This window comes from Trachypithecus francoisi, unplaced genomic scaffold, assembly GCF_009764315.1.
Source record: "Trachypithecus francoisi isolate TF-2019V2 unplaced genomic scaffold, Tfra_2.0 Contig01440, whole genome shotgun sequence".
In the NCBI taxonomy this organism is placed as follows: domain Eukaryota; kingdom Metazoa; phylum Chordata; class Mammalia; order Primates; family Cercopithecidae; genus Trachypithecus; species Trachypithecus francoisi.
This window is the reverse complement of record NW_022681431.1, coordinates 9,825,606-9,851,297: the sequence shown is the minus strand read 5'-3', so window position 1 is coordinate 9,851,297 and position 25,692 is coordinate 9,825,606. Positions and strand designations below refer to the sequence as shown.

The 25,692-nt window shown below is 42.2% G+C and overlaps 1 protein-coding gene across 3 annotated transcripts in view; it reads right to left on the bottom strand.

Moving 5' to 3' along the window:
- PIWIL2 (piwi like RNA-mediated gene silencing 2) overlaps positions 1-25,692 on the bottom strand; it is a 95,993-nt gene that overhangs the window by 17,829 nt on the left and 52,472 nt on the right. For all 3 annotated transcript variants that reach the window (XM_033227892.1, XM_033227910.1, XM_033227902.1), the window contains exon 20: positions 25,164-25,269. In XM_033227892.1, coding sequence (XP_033083783.1) covers positions 25,164-25,269 — 106 coding nt within the window. The remainder of the gene's footprint in view (positions 1-25,163; positions 25,270-25,692) is intronic.

The following is a 25,692-nucleotide window of genomic DNA, read 5'->3' as shown; positions in this document are numbered from 1 at the left end:
TGGGCTTTCTATTCTGTTCCACTTAGCTATCTGACTGTCTTTTCATCATACCACACAATCTTGATTACCGTCGTTTTTACAGTAAGTCTTTAGGCTGGGCAGTATCAGACCTCTGCAGGACTGTGTTGGCTATCCTGTGTCTTTACCTCTCCATATAAACCTTAGAATCAAGTTTGTTGATATCCACAAAATCACTTGCTGGGATTTTGAGTAAGAATGCATTCAATCTAGCAATCAAAGTTGGGAAGAATTGACATCCTAATGATATTGAGTCTTCCTATCAACGAATACAGAATCTCTCTACATTTTTTAGATATTCTTTGATTTTTTTCATCAGTTTTATAGTTTTCCATGTGTACATCTTGTATGTAATTTGTTAGGCTGAAACCAAAGTACTCCATTTTCTTCTGCTAATACAAACATTTATCGGCTAAAATTTCAAATTCTGATTGTTCATTGTTGGTACACAGAAATGAAATTTTTTTTTTTTTAAAGCAATAACCTTTTGTATAACTGTGCATCCTACAACCTTGCAATTCTCACTTACTAATTCTAGCAGGGTTTTTTTGTTGTTGGTTTCTTGGGGTTTTCTACATAGACAATCAGGCTATCTGCAAAGACAGTTTTGTTTTCTCCTTCCCCATCTGCAACGCTTTAATTTCCTTTTCTTACTGCATTAGCTAGGGCTTCCAGCATGAAGTTGATTAAAAGTAGTGATAAAGACTATAGCATCTATCTTAGGGGGAAAGCATCTAGTTTTTCACAATTAAGTATGATGTTAGCTGTGGGTTTTTTGTAGATTTTTAAATCAACTGATGAAGAGCGCAATGGCACAATCTCGGATCACCGCAACCTCTGCCTCCCAGGTTTAAGTGATTCTCTTGCCTCAGCCTCCTGAGTAGCTGGGATTACAGGCATGCACCACCGTGCCCAGCTAATTTTGTATTTTTAGTAGAGACTAAAAATAGTAGTTTAGTAGGGTTTCCATGTTGGTCAGGATGGTCTCCAATTCGTGACCTCAGGTGATCCGCCCACCTCAGCCTCCCAAAGTTCTGGGATTACAGGCGTGAGCCACTGCACCTGGCCTTTTTTTTTTTTTTAATCATGAATGAGTGTCAAATGATTTTTCTTCATCTACTGAAGTGGTCATACGATTTTTCTTCTTTAGTTTGTTGATGGATAGATTGCATTAACTGATTTTTGACTGTTGAACCAGCCTTGCATAACTGGAATAAAACCCACTTGGTGATTTTACTAGTTTCCTAGGGCTGCTGTAACAAAGTATCACAAACTGGGTGGCTCAAAACAGCAAAGATTTACTCTCTGATGGTTCCCAAGGTATCAGCAGAGCCATGCTTCTCCCAAAGGCTCTATGAACAAATTTTTGCTAGGCTGCAGTGGTTCATGCCTATAACCCCAGCACTTTGGGAGGGCAAGGCGGGAGAACTGCTTGAATCCAGGAGTTACAGACCAGCTTGAGCAACACTGTGAGACCCTGTCTTTGCAAAAAAATTAAAAAATTAGCCAGAAATGGTGGCACATTCCCGTAGATCCAGCTACTCAGGAGGCTGAGGTGGGAGAACTGCTTCAGCCTGGGAGGGAGTAAGCTATGATCATGCCACTTCACTCCAGCCTGGGTGACAGAGCAAGACTGTCTCAGAAAAAAAAAGAAAAAAACTTTGTCTATTCAAGCTTCTGGTGTCTCAATCCTTGGCATTTCTGGCTTGTAGAGACATTCTTCCAATCTCTGCCTCCTTCTTCCCGTCACCTTCTCCCGTTTGTCTGCATCTTCACATGGTGTTCTCCCTGTCTGTGTCCTATCCCTGTCTTCTTACAATAATACCCATCACTGGCTTATGGCCCACTCTAATCTGGTCTTACCTCATCTTAATTTGATTGCATCTACAAAGACCCTGCTTCCAAATATGATCATATTCACAGGTTCCAGGTGGACATAAATCTGGAGGATCGTTAATTTAACTTAGTATAGTCTCAATGCAGAATTCTTTTTACACAGTTAGGTTCATTCTGCTAATGTTTTGTTGAGGATTTTTCTGTAGTTTTCCTTTCTTGCAATGCCTTTACCTGGTTTTGGTGTGAAGTGGCATCTCATGGTTTTGATTCCCAACTCCCTAATGACAAATGATATTTAGCTTCTTTTCATGTGCTTAATATTTGTATATACTCTTTGAAGAAATGTCTAGTCAAAATGTTTGCCCATTTTAAAATTGGGTTGTGCTTTTCTTGTTGAGTTGTAAGAATTCTTTTTTTTTTGAGACGGAGTCTCGCTCTGTCGCCCGGGCTGGAGTGCAGTGGCCGGATCTCAGCTCACTGCAAGCTCCGCCTCCCAGGTTTACGCCATTCTCCTGCCTCAGCCTCCCGAGTAGCTGGGACTACAGGCGCCCGCCACCTCACCCGGCTAGTTTTTTTTTGTATTTTTTAGTAGAGACGGGGTTTCACCGTATTAGCCAGGATGATCTCGATCTCCTGACCTCGTGATCCACCCGTCTCGGCCTCCCAAAGTGCTGGGATTACAGGCTTGAGTCACCGTGCCCGGCCCGAGTTGTAAGCTTTTTTTTTTTTTTTTGAGACAGAGTCTCGCTCTGTCGCCCAGGCTAGAGTGCAGTGGCCGGATCTCAGCTCACTGCAAGCTCCACCTCCCGGGTCCACGCCATTCTCCTGCCTCAGCCTCCCGAGTAGCTGGGACTACAGGCACCCACCACCTCGCCCGGCTAGTTTTTTGTATTTTTTAGTAGAGACGGGGTTTCACCGTGTTAGCCAGGATGGTCTCGATCTCCTGACCTTGTGATCCGCCCGTCTCGGCCTCCCAAAGTGCTGGGATTACAGGCTTGAGCCACCGTGCCCGGCCAAGAATTCTTTATATATTCTGGATACTAGAACCTTTGTACATGTATCGGATGAATGACTTCTCCCATTGTATGCACTTTCAACTTTCTTAATAGTGTCTTTTGAAGCACAAAAGTTTTTAATTTTGATCAAATATGTTTTTTCTTTGGTTGCTTTTGCTTCCAGTGTCATATCTAATAAACTGTTGCCTAATATTAATAGAGATGGTCACAAAGATTTACATGTATGTTACCGTCTACAGTTTTACAGTTTTTTTTTTTTTTTTTTTTTGAGACGGAGTCTCACCTGTCGCCAGGCTGGAGTGTGCAGTGGCATGATCTCAGCTCACCACAACCTCCAACTCCCGGTTCAAGTGATTCTCCTGCCTCAGCCTCCTGAGTATCTGGGATAACAGGCATGTGCCACCACACCCAGCTAATTTTTTTGTATTTTTAGTAGAGATGTGGTTTCACCATGTTGGCCAGGATGGTCTCGATCTCCCGACCTCGTGATCTGCCCACCTCGGCCTCCCCAAACTGCTGGGATTACAGGCATGAGCCACCACGCTCGACCAGTTTCATAGTTTTAATTCCTACATTTAGGTCTTTGATCCATTTGGAGTTACTCTTTGTATATTGTGTAAAGAAGAGCTTCAATGTCATTCTTGTGTATGTGGATATCCAGTAGTCCCAGTACCATTTCTTGAAAACATTATTCTTTCCCACACTGAATGGCAAACTTGCTGAAAATCAGTTAACCGGCCATAGGCACATGGGTTTATTTTTGGACTCTCATTTTTACTTCACTGATTTGAGTCTATCTCAATGCTACTACCAGTGTCTTGTTTATCTCTATAGCAAGTTCTGAAATTAGAAACTGTGAGTCTACTTTGTTCTTCTTTTTAAAGATGTTCTTGACTATCCTGTGATTTTGCATTTCCATATGAATTTGAATATCTGCTTATCCACTCCTGCAAAAAGAAATGTTACTTTTGCAATGGATCTTGTTGCATTTGTAGATTCACATTTGGAGAGTCAAACCAAAGTACGCCATTGTTTTCTGCTAATACATAAATGTTGTTTTTATGTATTTATTTTTGAGATGGAGTCTCGCCCTGTCACCCAGGCTGGAGTGCAGTGACGTGATCTTGCCTCGCTGCAACCTCTGCCTCCTGGGTTCAGGCAATTCTCCTGTCTCAGCCTCCCTATTAGCTGGGATTATAGGCATGCACCACCATACCCAGCTGCTTTTTTTGTTTTTTGCATTTTTAGTAGAGATTGGGTTTTGCCATGTTGGCCAGGCTGGTCTCAAACTCCTGACTTCCGGTGATCCGCCCACCTCGGTCTCCTAAAGTGCTGAGATTACAGGCCTGAGCCACCACACTTGGCCATAAATGTTGTTTTTAATTTCAAATTCCAATTGTTCATTGCTGGCACACAGGAAAGGAACTGACTTTTAAGACTGACTTTTTGTGTAATAACTGGTATCCTGCAACCTTGCAATTCTTGCTTACTAGTTCTAGCAGGTTTTTTGTTATTGTTGTTGGTTCCCTGGGATTTTCTACATAATCATGCAAACCGCAAAGACAGTTTTCTTTTCTCCTTCCCAATCTTCCCAATCTCGCATCTTAACAATAGTCTTCCAATCCATAAACATGAGATGTCTTTCCCTTTATTTATATCTTCAACTTCTTTTTCCTTTTTTTTTTTTTGAGACGCAGTCTGGCTCTGTCGCCCAGGCTGGAGTGCAGTGGTGCGATCTCTGCTCACTGCAAGCTCTGCCTCTCAGGTTCACGCCATTCTCCTGCCTCAGCCTCCCGAGTAGCTGGCACTACAGGCACCCACCACCACACCTGGTTAATTTTTTCTATTTTTAGTAGAGAGAGGGTTTCATCGTGTTAGCCAGGATGGTCTCCATCTCCTGACCTCATGATCCACCCGTCTTGGCCTCCCAAAGCACTGGGATTACAGGCGTGAGCCACTGCGCCCGGCCCAATTTCTTTTTTGAGATGGAGTCTTGCTCCTGTCGTGCAGGCTGTAGCAGTGGCATGATCTTGGCTCACTGCAACCTCCATCTCCCGGGTTTAAGCAATTCTCCTTCCTCAGCCTCCCGAGTAGCTGGGATTACAGGCGTGCACCACCACACCCTGCTAATTCTTGTATTTTTAGTAGAGATGGGGTTTTGCCATGTTGGCAAGGCTGGTCTTGAACTCCAGCCTCAGGCGATCCACCCGCCTCAGCCTCCCAAAGTGCTAGGATTACAGGCGTGAGTCACCGCGCCTGGCCTACATCTTCAATTTCTTTAACAATGCTCTGTCGTTTCCAGTATTCATTTATTTAGAGACAGAGTTTTGCTCTTATTGCCCATGCTGGAGTGCAATGGCACAATCTCGGCTTACTGCAACCTCTGCCTCCCAGGTACAAGCGATTCTGCTGTCTCAGCCTCCCAAGTAGCTCGGATTACAGGCAAGCACCACCACGCCCAGATATTATTATTATTATTTTGTATTTAGTAGAGACAGGGGTTTCACCATGTTAGTCAGGCTGGTCCAAACTCCTGACCTCAGGTGACCACCCACCTCAGCCTCCCAAAGTGCTGGGATTACAGGCGTGCACCACCGCACCTGGCCTAGTATCTTTTTTGTTAAAAATTTTTCCTGCATAGCTTATTTTTATGCTATCATAAATTGTTTTCTGAATTTCATTTTTGGATTGATCATTGCTAGTGTACAGAAATACAACTGATTATTATGTACTGATCTTGTATCTTCAACCTTGCTGCCCTCATTTATTAGCTCTAATTGTGTGTGTGTACTCTTTAGGATTTTCTATATACAAGTTCCTTTCATTGTTTTACTTCTTTTCCAGTCTGGATCCTTCTGCAGTTTTCTTGTGATGGCTTTGTTTGGCTTTAGCATCAGGGTAATACTGACCTCATAGTATAAGCAGGGAAGTGTTCCTCCTATTTTGGGTGAAGTTTGTAAAAACAAAACAAAACAAAACAAAACTGGTTTCTTATTTAAATGTATGGTCTAATTCCAAAATTTCAGTATTTTGTGTATTTCCAGGGATTTGTCCATTTAGGGCATCTAATTTGTTGGTATATAGTTGTTCACAGCATTCTCTTATAATCCCTGCATTTCTGTAAGGTCAGTGGCAATGTTACTGCTCTCATTCCTGATCTTAGTTATCAGATTCTTCTATTTTTCATAAATGGGCTAAGCTAAAGGTTGTCAATTTTATTTCCTTAAACCAACTTTTGGCTTCATTGATTCTTTTTCTAGTCTCCATTTCATTTATTTATGCTCTAATCTCTACTAATATTAATATTTTTAGTGACAGGGTCTCACTATGTTACCCAAGCTCGTCTTCAACTCCTGGGCTCATGTGATCTCCCACCGCAGCCTCCGGACTACTTGTAACTACAAGCGTGAGCCACTGCACCCAGCTCTCTAATGTCTATTATTTCCTTCCTTCTCCTTGTTTTGGGTTTAGTTTGTTCTTTTCTGTTTCCTTAAGGTGGAAGCTAGTTTGTTTTTAGATCTTTCTTATTTTAAAATACAGTGTTTATAGCTATAAATTTTCCTCTAAGCACTGCTTTACTTACATCCATAAATTTTGATATGTTTTTAGTTTTCAGTCATCTCCCAATTATTTCCTAATTTCCCTTTTAATTTCTTCTTTGAGCCACTGGTTATTTTGGAGTCAGTCTTGTTTAATTTCCATGTATTTGTGAATTTCCCAAATTTCCTTTATTGATTTCAAATTTCATTCTATTGTGGGTTGAGAATATATTTTGAAAGATTAAAGTCATTTTTATATGTATTGAGCCTTGTTTTATAGCCTGTCATGGAGAGCAGTGCCACATACATTAAGAAGAATGTGTATTTGGTGGCTGGGTGGAGTGTTCCATAAATGTCTGTTAGGTACAGTCAGACTACATACAGTGTTGTGCAAATCTTCCATTTCCTTCTTGATCTTATGTCTAATTGTTACATCTAAGACTGAAAATAAAGTTTTGAAGTCTCAAACTATTGCTGAATTGCCTATTTCTCCCTTTAATTATATCAGTTTTTGCTTCCTGTATTTTGGGGTCTCTACTGTTAGGGACACATATATTTATAATTGTTATGTCTTTCTCATGGATTGACCCTTTTGCTATTATAAAATGTCATTCCTTGTCTCTATTTACAAGTGTTATTCAAAAGTCTGTTTTGTCTGAGGCCGGGCACAGTGGCTCACACCTGTAATCCCAACACTTTGGGAGGCTGAGGCAGGTGGATCACTTGAGGCCAGGAGTTCCAGACTAGCCTGGTCAACATGGTGAAACCCTGTCTCTACTAAAAATAAAAAATAAAAAAAAAAAATTAGCTGGGTGTAGTGGTGTGCACCTGTAATCCCAGCTACTCGGGAGGCTGAGGCAGCAGAATTGCTTGAACCCAGGAGGTGGAGGCTGGAGTGAGCCGAGATCATGCCACTGCACTCCAGCCTGGGCGACACAGCAAGACTCCAACTCAAAAAAATAAAGTGTATTTTGTCTAATATTAATCCAGCTATTTCATCTCTTTTGGTTATAGTATACCTATACTAGGCAGAAAGATTGCTTGAGACCAGGAGCTCGAGGCTGCAGTGAACTATGATCACACCACTGCACTCTAGCATGGGCAACACAGACCCTGTCTCAAGAAAAAATAAATAGGACTACAGGCACGACCACTACGTCTAGCCACATTTTTCTTTTAATTTGTACTGTCAACCACTATCTTTTGAGTGTTGAGTCCATTCGCACTTAATTTAATTATTAATAAGGTGAGATTTACATCTACCTTTTTGCTATTTGTTCTTCTATCCCTCATATCTTGGTCATTCTTTGATTTTTCCATTACTGCCTTATTTTGTATTAAATAGCTATTTTCCAGTTACTGTTATAATTCTCTTATTTACTATATATTTTGGAGTTATTTTCTTAGTGGTCCTTTTGGGGATTAAAATTAACATCTTTTTTTTGTTTTTTTTGAGACAGAGTCTCACTCTGTCTCAGCATCCCGAGTAGCTGGGATTACAGGTGCCTGCCACCACGCCCAGCTAATTTTTGTATTTTTAGCCGAGATGGGGTTTCACTATGTTGGCCAGGCTGGTCTCAAACTCCGGACCTCATAATCTGCCTGCCTCGGCTTCCCAAAGTGCTGGGATTACAGGTGTGAGCCACCACACCCAGCTAAAATTAACATCTTCATTTACAATAATCTTGCCAGGCACAGTAGCTTATATCTGTAATCCCAGTGCTTTGGGAGGCTGAGGTGAGAGAATATCCTAAGCCCAGGAGTTCAAGACCAGCCTGAACAACAGAGAAACCCTGTCTCTGTCTCTACTAAAAACACAACATTAGCTGGGCGTGGTGGCGCATGCATGTAATCCCAGCTACTTGGGAGGCTGAGGCAGGAAAATCACTTGAAGCGGGGAGGCGGAGGTTGCAGTCAGCCCAGATTGCGCCATTGCACTCCAGCCTGGGCAACAAGAGCGAAACTCCATCTCAAAAAAAAAAAAAAAAAAAAAAAGAAAAAAACTTTTTAAAGTTATTAGGCACAATGGTGGTGCGTGCCTGTAGTCCTACCTACTTAGGAGGCTGAGGTGAGAGAATCACCTGAGTGCAGGGAGGTCAAGGCTGCGGTAAGCCATGATCAGGCCACTGCACTCCAGCCTGGGTGACAGAGCAAGACCCTGTCTCAAAAACATAAAAAAATAAAATTTACAACAATCTCATTTGCTTGGTTAACACAAAGTTATTTTGGTAATATACAAACACTTTGCTCTCATGTGGCTCCATTCCCTCTCATCTCCTCTGTGTCTTTATTATTGTACAAATTACATCTTTACACACTGCATTCATATCCAGCTACATTTACAATTACTGCTTTGTTTGTTGGTCTCGTAATCAGAGAGAAGAAAAATTACTAGCATAAATACATTTTGGCTGTCCTTTATATTTATCTATGTAGTTATTTATTCTGGTGGTACTTATTTCTTCATGTGAATCCAAGTTACTGTCTAGGTGTCACTTCATTTCAGTGTAAAGGACTCCCTTTAGTATTTCCTGTAGGACAGGTCTGTTAGTGACAAATTCTCCTGGTTTTTATTTGGGAATATCTTAATTCCTCTTTTTTTAAAAAAAGACATAATTCACAAGCATAAAATCCATCATTTTAAATTGTACAATTCAGTAGTTTTCAGTGTATTCACAAAGTCATGTACCTATCAAAATTATCAAATTTTGTATTTTCTTTTTTTTTTTTTGAGACAGTCTCACTCTGTCACCCAGGCTGGAGTGCAGTGGCATGACCTTGGCTCAATGCAACCTCCGCCTCCTGGGTTCAAGTGATTCTCCTGCCTCTGCGTCCCGAGTAGCTGGGGCCATAGGCACCCACCACCATGCCCAGCTAATTTTTGTATTTTTAGTAGAGATGGGGTTTCACTACAGGTGGGAGCCACTGCACCCTGCCCCAAATTTTCTATTTTCATCACCCCAAAAAGAACCTTGTCCCTGAGCCAGGCAGGGTGGCTCACGCCTGTAATTCTAGCACTTTGGGAGGTCAAGAAGAGTGGATCACCTGAGGTCAGGAGTACGAGACCAGCCTGGCCAACATGATGAAATCCTGTCTATACTAAAAATACAAAAAATTACCAGGCATGGCAGTGGGTGCCTGTAATCCCAGCTACTCGGGAGGCTGAGGCACGAGAACTGCTTGAACCCACAAGACGGAGGCTGCAGTGAGCTGAGATCATGCCACTGCACTCCATCCAGCCTGGGCAACAAGTGAAAACTGTCTCAAAACAAAAACAAAAACAAAAACAAAAAACAAGGCCAGGTGCAGTGGCTCATGTCTGTAATCCCAGCACTTTGAGAGGCCGAGATGGGCGGATCACGAGGTCAAGAGATTGAGACCATCCTGGCTAACACAGTGAAACCCTGTCTCTACTAAAAACAGAAAAAATTAGCCAGGCATGGTGGTGGGCGCCTGTAATCCCAGCTACTCGGGAGGCTGAGGTAGGAGAATGGTGTGAACCTGGGAGGCGGAGCTTGCAGTGAGCTGAGATTGCGCCACTACACTCCAGCCTGGGCGACAGAGCAAGACTCCGTCTCAAAAATAAAATAAAATTAAATTAAAAAAAAAACCCAACAAAAAACAAAACAAAACAAAAAACAAAAACACAAAACACAAAAGAAAACAAAACAACCCTGTACCCAATAGTTCTTCCTCATTCTTGCCCTTTCTCCTCATTGTCTGGAAACCACAAATCATCTGGTCTCTATGAATCCGAGCTATAATTCGCATGCTACAATTCACTGAATTAAAGTTTTTTATTATATACCCATATATGTGTAACCACCACCATAGTCAATTTTATAACATTTTCATCACCTCAGAAAGAAACCTCATACTTTGAGTAATCACCCTATCCATACTCCAGTTCCCTCCTCGACCCCAGTCCCAGGCAACCACTAACCTTCCGGTTTCTATAGACGTTCGTGTTCTGAACATTTCTTATAAATGTTCAGAAACTTTTGTTTTTTTTTTTTTTTTGGAGACAGAGTCTTGCTCTTGTTGCCCAGGCTGGAATGCAATGGTGCAATCTCGGCTCACCGCAACCTCTGCCTTCCGGGTTCAAGCAATTCTCCTGCCTCAGCCTCCCAACCAGCTAGGATTACAGGCATGTGCCACCCATGCCCTGCTAATTTTGTTATTTTTAGTAAAGACGGGGTTTCTCCATGTTGGTCGGGCTGGTCTTGAACTCCCGACCTCAGGTCATCTACCTGCCTCGGCCTCCCAAAGTGCTGGGATTACAGGCATGAGCCACTGCGCCCGGCCCAGAAACATTTCTTCTATGTGATCTTTTGTGACTGGCTTCATTCACACAGCATGTTTTCAAGATGTAGGTATTGCTTGCTGTTGATCCTGTTTATTTACCTGTATTCTTCTTACATTAAATTTATATTATTGTTCTTTCCTCTCATAGCTTGATAGTTATACTCTCTTACTCTTCCTTTAGTAGCTACCCTAGAGAGTACAACATCTATAGTGTATCAAAGTGTAATGTAAATGAGTACTTTTACCTTTTCCTCAACAATTCAAAGACCTATGAATATTGGGACATCATTTACTTCTTCCTATGTGTTGTTGTCATAAACTTCAATTTATATGTACATACAAATATATAGCCACGTGACATTTTTTTCTTGTTTTAGATGGAATAGATTCATTTAAATTTACCTTCATAATTGTTACTTTTATTGTTACTTATCCCTTTAACCATTTCTAAACTTCTATCTGGGATCATGTTCCTTCTAGCTGAACAATGCTTTTTATATTTTCCTTCAATGTAAGTCAACCATTGTCTTTTCAGATGTTGTTTCTGCCTTCTTTAACCTATTTCTGAGCCACTTCTTACGTACATATTATATTTTAACCCCCTACCTATTGGCCTGTTACAGTTTGATCATTTTTATTTTTGTTTTTGAGAGACAGAGTCTCACTGTGTAAGCCCAGGCTAGAGTGTAGTGGCACAATCTCAGCTCACTATAACTCTGCCTGCCTCACAGGTTCAGGCCATTCTCGTGACTCAGCCTCCCGAGAAGCTGGGATTACAGGGGTGCAGCACCACACCTGGCTAATGTTTGTACTTTTAGTGGAGACGGTGTTTCACCATGTTGGCCAGTCTTGAACACCTGACTTCATGTGAAACACCCGCCTCAGCCTCCCAAAATGCTGGGATTACAGGCTAGTTTGATTATTTTCTGCTCACCTATCTTTCAGTTGATTCTTTCCAGCCTCAGCTATATCTAAGCTACTGTTATCCATTGTTAGGGGATGAATTATGCCCTCCACAACATTCATATGTTGAAGTCCTAAACTCCAATACCTTAGAATGTGACTGTTTTTTAAACATAAGATCTTAAAAGAGGTACTTAAGGTTAAATGAGGTCATGGAGGGGACCCTAATCCAATATGACTGATGTCCTCATAAGAAGAGGAGATGAGGACACAGACACAAGGAAGACCAAGGCCCCCAAAAGAAACTGACTCTGCCAACTCTTTGAGCTTGGATTTCTGACCTCCAAAACTGTGAGGAAATAAATTTCTGTTGGGTAAGCCAGTTGGTGGTACTTTGTTAGTCATTTGTAGCAAACTAATACACCCATCTACTGAGTTTGATTTCAGTTAGTGTAGTTTTCATTTCTAAAAATTCCAATTATTTTTCTCATGCTTTCTAATTCTTTGTTAAAATTCTTAATGTTGTATTTCATTTCTTTGAATAATTTAAGTAGAAGTCATTTTTATTTTTATTTGCAACAGGGTCTCGCTCTGTTGAAAGAGGGAGTGCAGTAATGCGATCACGGCTCACTGCAACCTTAAACTCCTTGGGCTTTAGAAATTAAAGAAAATAAATTAGAAAACAAAAAAAAAAGATATTAAAAATTAAAAATTTCAATTTCTTTTTTGTAGAGACGAGATCTCACTATGTTGAGCAGGCTGGTTGCAGACTCCTGGCCTCAAGCAATCCTTCCACCTTGGCTAAAAGTTACTTTTAAATGTGTCTGATCAATTACCTGAATCCTCTGTAGTCAGAATTTATTTTTTATTTATTTATTTGTTTTTGAGACGGAGTCTCGCTCTGTAGCTTAGGCTGGAGTGCATTGCTGCAATCTTGGCTCACGCAACCTCCACCTCTCGGGTTCAAGTGATTCTCTTCCCTCAGCCTCCTGAGTAGCTGGGATTACAGGTGTCTGCCACCACACCCGGCTAATTTTTTCTATTTTTGGTAGAGACGGGATTTCACCATGTTGGCCAGGCTGGTCTCGAACTCCTGACCTCAGGTGATCCACCCGCCTCAGCTTCCCTAAGTGCTGGGATTACAGGTGTGAGCCATCTTGTGCCCAGTTTAAATTTCCAGTTTTCAACAAAGAATTATGATGCTTGCCAAGAAATAGAAAAGTAGGACACGTATGCATGGGGGAAAAAAGTCAACAGAAACTGTCATGGAGGAAGCCGAGACATTGGTCCTATAGACACAGTCTTTATATCAACTATTTTAAATATTGTTCAAAGAACTAAAGGAAACCATGTCTTAAGACCTTTAGGAAAGTATGAGAATGTGTCTCACCAAATAAAGACTATCAATGAAGGCACAGAAATTACAAGAAACAACCAAATAGAAATTCAAGGGTGGGAAAGTAGAGTAATTGCAATGAAAAATTTACTAGAGGTGCTTAACAGCAGATTTGAGCAAGCAGAAGAAATAACCAGCAAACCAGAAGTGATGTCAGTTGAGATTATATACAGTATAATAAAAAGAAATAAGAAAGAAAAATGAAGACAGCCTCTGAAACCTGGGAGACATCATCAAGCACACCATTATATAAATATTTGTTGTCTCAAAAGGAGAAGAACAAGAGTAAGGGGCAAAAAGAATATCTGAATAAATAATTAACAAAAATTTCCCAAATTTGAGGAAAAACATCAACGGACACATCCCTAAAGCCTAAGGAACACCAAGCAGGATAAACTTAAAGCTGACCTGCAACATCAGCTATCCCCTGGGTCTCCAGCCTATTGGTTCATTCTGCAGATTTTGAATTTGCCAGCCTCCATAACTGTGTGAGTCGATTTGTTAAAATAAATCTATACACATGCTCACACCCTATCAGTCCGGTTTCTCTGGGGAATGCTAATACAGAATTAGCACCAAGAAAGTAGGAGAGAATAGAACTACACCGGAACAAAGTTTCTATATAATATTGCTATAGTCTGAATGTGTGTCCCTGCCAAATCTCATGTTGACATGTAATTCCCAATTATCAGAGGCGGGGCATGGTGGGAGGTGTTTGGATTATAGGAGCAGATCCCTCAGGAATGGCTTGGGCCATCCCCCAGTGATAAGTGAGCTCTTGCTCTGAGTTTACACAAGATTTGGTCATTTAAAAGTGTGTACTACCTCTTCTTCTCTCTCTCTCACTCTCTCTCTCTCATTTACTCCTGTTTTCACCATGCCTGCTTCTGCTTCACCTTCCACCATGACTGTAAGCTTCCTGAGGCCTCCCTAGCAGCTGAGTGGATGACAGCATTACGCTTCCTGTAAAGCCTGCAGAAACATGAGCCAATTAAATTCCTTTTCTTTATAAATTACCCAGTCTCAGGTATCTCATTACAGCAAAGCAAGAACGGCCTGACACAACTATTAAAATTAATTTGGTATTAATCTGAACAAGACTTTTAAAAGTTAATATGCAGAAAAATCATCTGACAAAATCCAACATACTTTCATTATAAAAATACTCAGCAAATTAGGAGTAGAAGGAAACTTTCTTAACATGGTAAAGGAAATTTATTAAAAACTTACAGCTAACATCATATACAATTGTGAAAAACTGAAACCTTTGCCTCTACTATCAGGAAAAAGACAAAGATGCCTGATTTTAGCACTGCTATTCAATACCATAATAGAAATCCTAGCCATAACAATTAAGGAAGAAAAGGAAATAAACTAAGAAAATTAAGAAAGAAAAGGAAATAAAAAGAATTCAAACTGAAAAGAAGACTCCATTCCCATATGCAAATAACATTCTGTATCTAGAAAATCCCAAAGAACTAAAAAAAAAAAAAAAAAAACTACTAGAGCTCATAACCACATTCAGCAAAGTTACAGGGTACATGATCAACACAAAAAAACAGCTGTGTTTCTAAATATCAGCAATGAACAATTGAAAAATGAAATTAAAACTATTCCATTTACAATAGTATCCAAAAGAATAAAATACCTAAGAATAAACTTTAACCAAAGAGATAAAAGACTTATACATGGAAACTACAAAACACTGCTGAAATAAATTAAAGAAGATCTCAATAAATAGAAACACATCCTGTGTCCATATGCCGGAAGACAGTATTATTAAGATGGCAATACTCTTCAAAGTAATCCCTATGGAAGTTTCAATGGCCTTTTTTTGCAGAAACAAAAAAGCCTTCTCTCAAATTCATATACAATTCCAAGGAGGCACTGAATAGCAAACACAATACTAAAAAAGAAAATAAAGTTGGAAGACTCACATTCTCCAATTTCAAAACTTATTACAAAGCAACAATAATCAAAACAGTGTGTTACTGGCATAAAACGAGATGCACACATCAATGGAATAGAATTAAGAGTCCAGAAATAAACCCAAACATCTGTGACCAATTGATTTTCGAGTAGGGTGCCAAGATTTCTCAATGGGGAATTCTCTCAACAAATGGTGCTATGACAAGCAGATATCGAGACGCAAAAGAATAAAACTGGACCTTCCTTCACTTTGTATAATTCAAATCAGTGACTTATATGTAAAAGTTAAAAAGTGTAAAATTGTTAGAAAAAAATATAGGGGACAAGCCTTCATGACCTTGGATTTGGCAATGAATTCTTAGATTGAGCACCAAAACCATAAGGAACAAAAGATACAATAAATAAACTGCATGTTATCAAAATTTAAAATTTTCGTGCAGCAGAGACCATGATCAAGCAAGTGAAAATCTACAGAATGGGGGGAGATACTTGTAAATCATACATTAAATAAGAGTATAGTTTACTTTAAAACTCCTACAACTCAACAACAAAAAGACAAATAGTCCAGTTTTTATATGGGCAAAGGATTTGAATGACACAAATATACAAATGAGCAACAAGCACATGAAGGATGTTCAACATCATTGGTCATTAAAAAATGCAAGTCAAAACCACAATGACATACTTCACAACAGTGACGATTCAAGCCTGGTGTGGTGGCTCACGCCTGTAATCTCAGCACTTTGAGAGGCCGAGGTGGGTGGATCACCTGAGGTTGGCAGTTCAAGACCAGCCTGACTAACATGGAGAAACCCTGCCTCTACTAAAAATACAAAATTAGCTGGGCGTGGTGGTGCATGCCTGCAATCCCTGCTACTCAGGAGGCTGATGCAGAAGAATCGCTTGAACTCGGGAGGGGGAGGTTGCGGTGAGCCAAGATCGCGCCCTTGCACTCCAGCCTGGGCAACGAGTGAAACTCAGTCTAAAAAACAAACAAACAAACAAACACAAAAAACAGTGATGATTTAAAAAAACAGAAAGGGCCAGGTGTGGTACCTCACTTTGGGAGGCCAGCAGATTGGGAGGCCGAGCTGGGCGGATCACCTGAGGTCAGGAGTTCAAGACCAGCCTGACCAACATGGTGAAACCCCATCTCTACTAAAAAAAAATACAAAAATTAGCTGGGCTACCCAGCTACTCAGGACGCTGAGACAAGAGAATCTCTTGAACTCAGGAGGTGGAGGTTGCAGTGAACCAAGATCGTGCCACTGCACTCCAGCCTGGGTGACAGAGCAAGACCCTGTCTCAAAAAAAAAAAAGTAAAAAAACAGAAAACAGCAATTGTTGGCAATGGTTTGGAGAAACTGAAAACCTCTACATTACTGGTAGGAATGTAAAATGATGCTTGGCCACTGTGCAGAACAGCTTGGTGTTTCCTCTGAAAGTTAAACACAGAACTACTATATGACCCGGCAATTTCACTCCTAGGTATATATCCAAAAAGAACTGAAAATGGGAACTTAAACAAATACTTGTTCAGGAATGTTAACAGCAGCATTATTCACAATAGTCAAAACGTGAGAACAGCCCAAATGTTTATCAACAGTGAATGGATCAACAAATTGTGGAATAAATACAATGGAATATTATATAGCCACAAAAAGGGAAAAAAGTATTAATATATGCTACAATATAGATAAACCTTGAAAACATGCTCAGTGAAGTAAGCTAAACACAAAAGGTCACACATTTTAAAATTACTATACAATATAGGTAAAATAGACAAATCAGTACAGACAGAAAGCTAATTAGATATTATCAGAAATTAGGAGAAGGTTTGAATAAGGAATGATTATTTAATGGGCATGGGGTGTTTTTATGGGGTGATGAAAATGTTTTTAAACTAGAGATCCTCTTACCTCAGCCCCCCAAGTACCTGGGACTACAGGCACGTACCACCACGCCCAGCTAATTTTTCTATTTTCCGTAGAGATGGGGTTTTCACGTTGCCCAGGCTGGTCTCAAATTCCTGGGCTCAAGCAGTCCACCTGTCTCGGCCTCCCAAAGTGCTGGGATTACAGGCACAAGCCCCTGCACCTCACCTATTTTACCTCAATTTTTCTTTTCTTTTTTTTTTTAAGCAAGCAAGCAGGACATGTTGATGGCCAACAGTAAAACCTTCCAGGCTGGGAAGGTGAGTGGAACTCTGGGAGTGGATATCCCAGTGTCCCTGCTTGAGGCAGTCCATCTGGCTCTGTGAAATGAGTAGATGCTGGAGAGCTGCAGCAGTGCAGAGATAGGCTGAAGCTATTCTACATGTTCCTTTTGAACCCTGTGAAGCACTGTCAACAAGAACTGTTCTGGCTGAATAAGAGAGTGCAGATGGCTATGGGGCAGATTCCCCAGCAGTAAGGCTCTGCACTTGGTTGGCAAGTTGGACTTACTCTGGTAGTCCCAGGAGGCTGTGACAGTGCCTGACATGAGCAGACACTTACTACAGACTGGGTTTTGCATACCTGCTGGTAGATGCAAACGCCCAATACTATGAAAGGACTAAAACAAGGCTGGGCGCAGTGGGTCACACCTGTAATCCCAGCACTTTGGGAGGCTGAGGGTGGGAGATCACTTGAGGTCAGGAGTTTGAGACCAGCCTGGTCAACATGGTGAAACCCCACCTCTACTAAAAATACAAAAATTAGCTGGGTGTGGTGGTGCATGCTTGTAATCCCAGCTACTTGGCAGGCTGAGACAGGAGAATCACTTGAACCTGGGAGGTGGAGGTTGCAGTGAATGGAGATTACATCACTGCACTCCAGCATGGATGACAGAATGAGACTGTTTCAAAAAAAAAAAAAAGGACTAAATCAAAAGATAATCCATCAATTTGGATCATGGAGTCACATTTCTTCAAACCAAAGAACACACTTTCATCGTCACAGTTAACGGTTTGGTAGATAACTAGAATGGGCAACTGAAACATCTGTTGTCTGAAGTGGAGGAAAGAAAAGCCTAAAGGGCTGGCTTACACACTTTCATGAGTGTATGCTCACACTCAACAGGGCCAGGGCCTAGAAAACACCTCCACTAGGCAGATTTCTCCCTTTTCTGACAAACTGAAGGAAGAGGAGTGTGCAGGATGCTGTTGTGACTTTGTAATTCTTCCCTGGGGGCAGGATGTGGTACAACTATACTTTTCTCTTTGTTTCCCACATGACCTCAACAGTCTTTTTTTCCTACCTGATGTAGTACTCCTGGGATCAGGGCTATACTGCAGGTGCCAGAAGCTGGGATGACTTCTGTATTAGTCCGCTAGGGCTGTCATACAAAACAAGCTCGCTTAAACAACAGAAGCTTATTGTTTCACAGTTCTGGAGGCTGGAAATTCAAAACCAAGGTGTTTACAGCCCTTCTGAGGGTTGTAAAGAAAATAATCTGCTCATGCCTCTCTCCTAGCTTCTGGGAGTCTCGGGGGTTTCTTGGCTTACAGACAGGTGTTCTCCCTGTGTCTTCAGATTATCGTCCATCTATGTGTGTCTGTCTCTGTGTCTAAATTTCCTCTCTTCATAAAAACATAGTCATATTGGAGCAGGGCCCATTCTAAATGACCTCATTTTAATTTAATCATATGCAAAGGCTTTATTTCCAAATAAGGTCACATTCACAGGTACTGGGGATTGGAACTTCATCATCTTGGGAACACAAACTCATAACCAGCTCTAAGCAAGAAGGTATACTTTTAAACCTTTATGTTACAGTTCCTAAGGACCTGATGGGGGTGAATTGTACCTTCATTCCATCTGGCAAAACGGGTTCACAGGGAATGCAGTTACATTGCCTAGTAGTAGAGAAAGCCCACTAGTTCTGTACCTGTGTAACACTGCCCTATATGAATGGGACTGGACTGAGGGACAGACGTTTGCTAGGCTAGTATTGCTGCCAGCAGTCTAGATCAGCACAGTGGTCAAACTTAATGTCCCTTCCAAAAGTGGAAAGGTGGGGGTATAAATGGAGAAAAGGAAGAATGATATCCGAGGATTAGGGAAAGAACAAACGGTTATACAGTGAGCAAAATCCAATATTCCTTTTTTTTTTTTTAGACAAAGTCTCACTTTGTTGCCCAGACTGGAGTGCAGTGGCGTGATCTCAGCACACTACAACCTTCGCCTCCCAGGGTCAAGTGATTCTCCTGCCTCAGCCTCCCAAGTAGCTGAGATTACAGGTGCCCACCACCATGCCCAGCTAATTTTTGCAGTTTTAGTATAGACAGGGTTTCATCATGTTGGTCAGGCTGGTCTTGAACTCCTGACCTCAAGCCATCCACCCACCTCGGCCTCCCAAAGGGCTGGGATTACAGGCATGAGCCATTGAGCACAGCCCCAAATCCAATATTCTATTGGTGCCTTGGGAGAGGCTTAGAGCAAGATGTGATATTGCTTGTTAGCTCAACTAAACGGGATGCCTAAAGGGGTTACTGACCCATGTTACTGAGAGGACTCCTGCTTTTGAAACCTGACAATGTTGAATGGAAGCCTGCAAATCTAAGTGGCACGTATCTGGGAGACACTTTAATCATGCAGTATGATGATAATCTGCACTAATTATTTATGACTGAGTAGGACTCTAGTAATGTGCCAGTATCTTTGATGCTTACATTTCAGATTATATCTACTATTATGCTACAAGATGAAATAACCCTAATATCGTTGGGAAGATTCAACTGACTCATTGTAAACAAGTCTTATGATGATGCTGATATTAATACTCAACTGTATTGGGAAATTAGGTTAAAGACACTACAGGATGTAATACTGATTTAAAAAATGACTGGGGCGGGTGCAATGGCTCATGCCTATAATCCCAGCACTTTGGGAGGCTGAGGTGGGCTGATTGCAATGTCAAGAGATGAAGACTATCCTGGCCCACATAATGAAACCCCATCTCCACCAAAAATACAAAAATTAGCTTGGGTGTGGTGGTGTGTGCCTGTAGTCCCAGCTACTCAGAAGGCTGGGGCAGGAAAACTGCTTGAACCCAGGAGGTGGAAGTTGCAGTGAGCCGAGATCGCGCCACTACACTCCAGCCTGGTGACAGAGCGAGACTCCATTTAAAAACAAAACAAAACAAAACAAAACAGGCCTGGGGAAAGTGTCTGGCTCTTGAGATATGAGAGTAATCACAACCTGAGATAATTCTAAGAAAATGGCATTCGGCTGGGCACTGTGGCTCAAGTCTGTAATCCCAGCACTTTGGGAGGCCACGGCAGATGGATCACTTAAGGTCAGGAGTTCGAGACAAGCCTGGCCAATTCGGTGAAATCCTGTCTCTACTGAAAATACAAAACTGAGCTGGGTGTGGCGGCGTGTGCCCATACAGAACAGGACAAAAAAGAAAGGACATGACAAGGAAAGGACAGGACAGGGACAAGGACCAGGACAGGACAGGACAGGACGGGACAGAGCAAGGTATTCAGCTGGGCGCAGTGGCTCACAGCTATAATCCCAGCACTCTGGGAGGCTGAGGTAGGCAGGATAGCTTGAGGCCAGGAGTTTGAGATCAGCCTGAGTTTGAAACCAGCCTGAGCAAGACAGTGACACTCTGTCTCTACAAAAAATACAGAAATTAGCTGGGTGTGGTGGTATGTGCCTGTAGTCCCAGCTACTTGGGAGGCTGAGGTGGGAGGATCCCTTGAGTCCAGGAGTTTGAGGCTGTAATGAGCCGAGATTGTGACTCTACACTCCAGCCCAAGCAACAGAGCAACCCTGTTTCAAAAAAAAAAAAGCGGGAGGGTGTATTCATCAAGGAAAAGCCTGGTTACAGAAAAAGGAGAAGAGCAAAATCAACTATTCAAGGAAAAGGATAAGAATATTTGGAAACATTTATGTAACACAGCTACAAGGCAACACGAGGCAAGATGTTAACAATGAGGGAAAACTGGATGAAGGATGTATGGGAACTCTTATCCTATTCTGCAACTTCCATTCCAAAATAAAAAGTTCATTTACAAAAAAAAAAAAAAAAAAAGAATATTTGGAAACATTTTATTATTGCATGCGAGTCCAGAGGACAAGTGAGAGATTTAGAAGGGAGAAAATGGGCTTTGGACTAGCAAGCCCTGAAGCAAAATGGGGCTGAAAATGTGTAAGAAGGCAACTGTTTGGAGGTGTTGGAACTTCCGGTGGTTACTGCCATTCCTAGGGGAAGATATTAATAAAACTGGGGATCCAGAGGTAGTCAGAATCTTAGAACCCCAAAGCAAATTTGTTGAGGCTGCTAAGGAGTCAGGATAAGCTCTGGGAGAAGCATGATCAAAATCGTTTATTTTTTATTTGTTTTAGAGACAGCCTTTGTCAACAGGGCTGGCATGATCATAGCTCACTGGAGCACTGGACTCCTGGGCTTAAGGGATCCTCCCATCTCAGCCTCCTGAAGAACTGGGACTACAGGTGCATGTCACCAAGTCTGGCTAATTTTTTTCAATTTTTTTGTAGAGATGAGGTCTTCACTTTGCAAAACAGTTTAAATACAAAGACTCCTTCCACTAGGTGCAGAATAACCGGGGAAATGGCAAAAGCTGGCACAGGACTGAAGCAATTCTCCTGCCTCAGCCTCCCAAGTAGCTGGGATTACAGGTGCCTGCCACCACACCTGGCTAATTTTTTTGTATTTTTAGTAGAGATGGGTTTTGCCATGTTGGCCAGACATAATGAGGACCTGAATCAAAAGAAACCTTTTGGGCAGGTGCAGTGGCTCATGCCTGTAATCCCAGCACTTTGGGAGGCTGAGGTGGGAGGACCACTTGAGCCCAGGAGTTCAAGACCAGCCTGGGCAAAATAGCAAGATCTCATTTCTACTAAAAATTTTTAACAATTAGCCAGGCATGGTGGCACATGCCTGAAGTCCCTGCTACTCTGGAGGCTGAGGCAGAGCAAGACTCTGTCTCAAAAAAAAAAAAAAAAAAAAAAGAATTTCTTTTGATTCAGAGAACATTTACATTTAGACGAGCCAGTTTTATCCTCGATTTAAAATTAGATTTATTTTTCCTTTGACCTGGTTCTATGGAGTTTAATAAATACTACTTAAGTTCATAGTTCAGATAAAGAAACAAAGACCAAAACGAACTGTTATTTGACTTAGAATAGAGTTGTGATACTAGAAACTCAATGTAAATCGCCAGGAGAAGTGTCAGCTTAGTAATGGAAGAGATGGAAAAGGAATCAAGACAGCCCCTGTGCTTGTAGTACACTGCTCTTTTACAAAACAGCCACAGTGGCTGGGCACGGTGGCTCACGCCTGTAATCCCAGCACTTTGAGATGCTGAGCGGGGTGGATCACCTGAGGTCAGGAGTTTCAGACCAGCCTGGCCAACGTGGCAAAACTCCATCTCCTACTAAAAATACAAAAAAACTAGCCAGATGTGGTGGCAGGCACCTGTAATTCCAGCTACTTGGGAGACTGAGGCAGGAGAATTGCTTGAACTCAGGAGACAGAGGCTGCAGTGAGCCCAGATTGTGCCATTGCACTCCAGCCTGGGCAACAAGAATGAAATTCTGTCTCAAAAAAAGAAGAGAAGAAAATAGCCACAGTAGGTCAGGCACGGTGGCTCACGCCTATCTCAGCACTTTGAGAGGCTGAGACGGGCAGATCACTTGAGATAAAGAGTTCGAGACCAGCTCAGCCTGGCCAATATGGCGAAACCCCGTCTCTACTAAAAATACAAAAAAAATTAGCTGGGTCTTTTGGCACATGCCGGTAATCCCAGCTACTCGGGAGGCTGAGGCAGGAGAATTGCTTAAATCCAGGAAGCAGAGATTGTGGTGAGCCAAGACCACGCTACTGTACTCCAGCCTGGGTGACAGTGAGACTCCGTCTCAAAAAAAAAAAAAACACAAAAAAAAACAAAACAACAACAACAACAAAAAAAACATTGCCCCCGCAGTGGCTCACAGCTGTAATCCCAGCACTTTGGGAGGCTGAGAAGGGTGGATCATGAGGTCAGGAGTTCAAGACCAGCCTGGCCAAGATGCTGAAACCCTGTCTCTACTAAAAATACAAAAATTAGCCAGGCGTGGTGGCACATGCCTATAATCCCAGCTATTCAGGACGCTGAGGCAGGAGAATCGCTTGAGCCTGAAGGCAGAGGTTGCAGTGAGCTGAGATCGTGCCACTGCACTATAGCCTGGGCAACCAGAGTGAGACCCTGTCTCAGAAAAAGAAAATAGCCACAGCAATCTCTGGTGCCACATATTCTTTCAGACCCTTGCCACCCTTGGAGTAGGAGGTGGAATCAACTGCCCTCCCCTCAAAGCTGGGTGGGACTTTGTGACTCCCTGGACAATTAGAATGCAGCAGAAGTGATACTGCATTACTTCCACGATTAAGGCATAAAATGCAGGATGACTTCCACTGGCACTCTGTCTTGTGGAACGTTCAAGCTTTGAATCCAGCCAGCATGCTAGGAGGAGGCCCAGAGAGCCCATGTGGAAAGACCATACAACAAGGCCCACATGGAGAACTGGAGCCCACTGCTGTGCCTTGTCCAGTTCCTGATTGTGAACATCAAACTTGCTCATTTCATGCCACTAAGTTTCAGGGTAACTTGTTACATAGCCATCCATAACCGGTGTTCAAGTAATTTACAACCTAGTGGGATGGATAAATAAGGATACAAATAACAAATATAAGGCAGCGTAGGGATGGAGGTAGGGATGGAGCAGTGAGGGAAGAAGGGGAAGGGCTTCACAGCTAGGTCTTAGAAGACAGATCAAACTTCGAAGGAAAACAGTTACAACAAAAACAAAAAGGAAAGTCTGGTAGAACTTGGTGACTCAGTAGCATAACATATGGACCTTGCCAGAGACAGACTTAAAAAAAAAAAAACAACATAACCTCTAATAAGTGAACAGTATTAAACTATTTGCAGGACGCTGTAGGAAACATTATTCTATAAAGAGACAAGGTGGAGCCTTAGAGACTGACTTCAATCATGTGAAATTATTACATTTCTTGCTGCTTAGCCTCTATGCAAAGGTTAAGGTCTAACCCTGACCCTAAGAAATGAAAGGCACTTATCAGTGCTTCCTTTGATGTACTGGCCAAGGCAGAAATCAGTACCTTGCTTGCTCACTGTTCTAGACCCAGTATCAGCTTAATTACAGCAATCCTCCATGGTTAGCATTCTTTAGAGTTCGAGGAGTGATTTATAAGGAGGCATTTGTCTTGAACCAAAATGAAAAGAGCCAGCGCCTAATAAGTTATAAAAAGCTGAGTGCACTCATAAGCTGCTTTAATTGCTGAAACTTATCCCCAACTTCCCTGATAAGGGCATGAAGATTATGTCTAGAGACATCAGGCTGACAACCTGAGAAATAATTATTACTTACTAAACCAAATGAAAGCATTTAGCTCTTTAGCTCTTTGAGCTGATCTGTACAAGCTGAAGCCTGAAAGGAGGCGCTCTAAGCTGCCTGCTCAGCAGCAGCTGTTTAGGAGACTCACCTTTGATTTGAGATCCCTCTCACCACATCAGACTTCCTGTCAAGTGTTCACATAGGTAATCCTTAAAAATCCCGAAACTTGGCCAGGTGCAGTGGCTCGCAGCTGTAATCCCAACACTTTGGGAGGCCCAGGCAGGCAGATTACCTGAGGTCAGGAGTTCGAAACCAGCCTGGCCAACATGGTGAAACCCCATCTCTACTAAAAATACAGAAATGGCCAGGTGCGGTGGCTCACGCCTGTAATCCCAGCACTTTGGGAGGCCGAGGCGGGTGGATCACAAGGTCAGGAGATCGAGACCATGGTGAAACCCCGTCTCTACTAAAAATACAAAAAATTAGCCAGGTGCGGTGGCAGGCGCCTGTAGTCCCAGCTACTCAGGAGGCTGAGGCAGGAGAATGGCATGAACCTGGGAGGCGGAGCTTGCAGTGAGCCGAGATCACGTCACTGCACTCCAGCCTGGACGGCAGAGCGAGACTCCGTATCAAAAAAAAAAAAAAAAAATACAGAAATTAGCCGAGTGTGCTGGTGCGCACCTGTAATCCCAGCTACTTGGGAGGCTGAGGCAGGAGAATCGCTTGAACCCAGGAGGCAGAGGTTGCAGTCAGCAGAGATCGTACCACTGCACTCCAGCCTGGGCGACAAGAGTGAGACTCCATCTCAAAAAACAAACAAACAAACAAAAAAACAAAAAAACCCCAGAGACCTGAGAATTTCTGTTCTCCTCACCTCATAAAACTTTTTTAAGGAGCCCACGAGGCATAACTTCAGGCTGTCCACAATCTCCTGATGCGGCATCTGGAACACCACTCGGGAATACCATTTTGTGAGGGTGCTAGGGTCAGGGTGAGCAGAGAGACAGAGAGGGGATGATGAACAAATGCTCGAAGGGGACAGCCTATGGCTTGTGTCAGTAACACAGGTTTCTCTATGAATCAATCCAACAACAAATACCTAGAAAATGCATTTATGCTATATGTAAGAACAAGTAGTGACGTGGGGAAAAGATATATTTAAGTCATATGCAGAACATAGATATGTGTAATTGTGGCCGGGCGTGGTGGCTCACGCCTGTAATCTCAGCACTTTGGGAAGCCAAGGCAGACAGATCACGAGGTCAGGAGATCAAGACTATCCTGGCTAACACGGTGAAACCCCGTCTCTACTAAAAATACAAAAAAATAAGCCAGGCATGGCGGCAGGCACCTGTAGTCCCAGCTACTCAGGAGGCTGAGGCAGGAGAACGGCGTGAACCCAG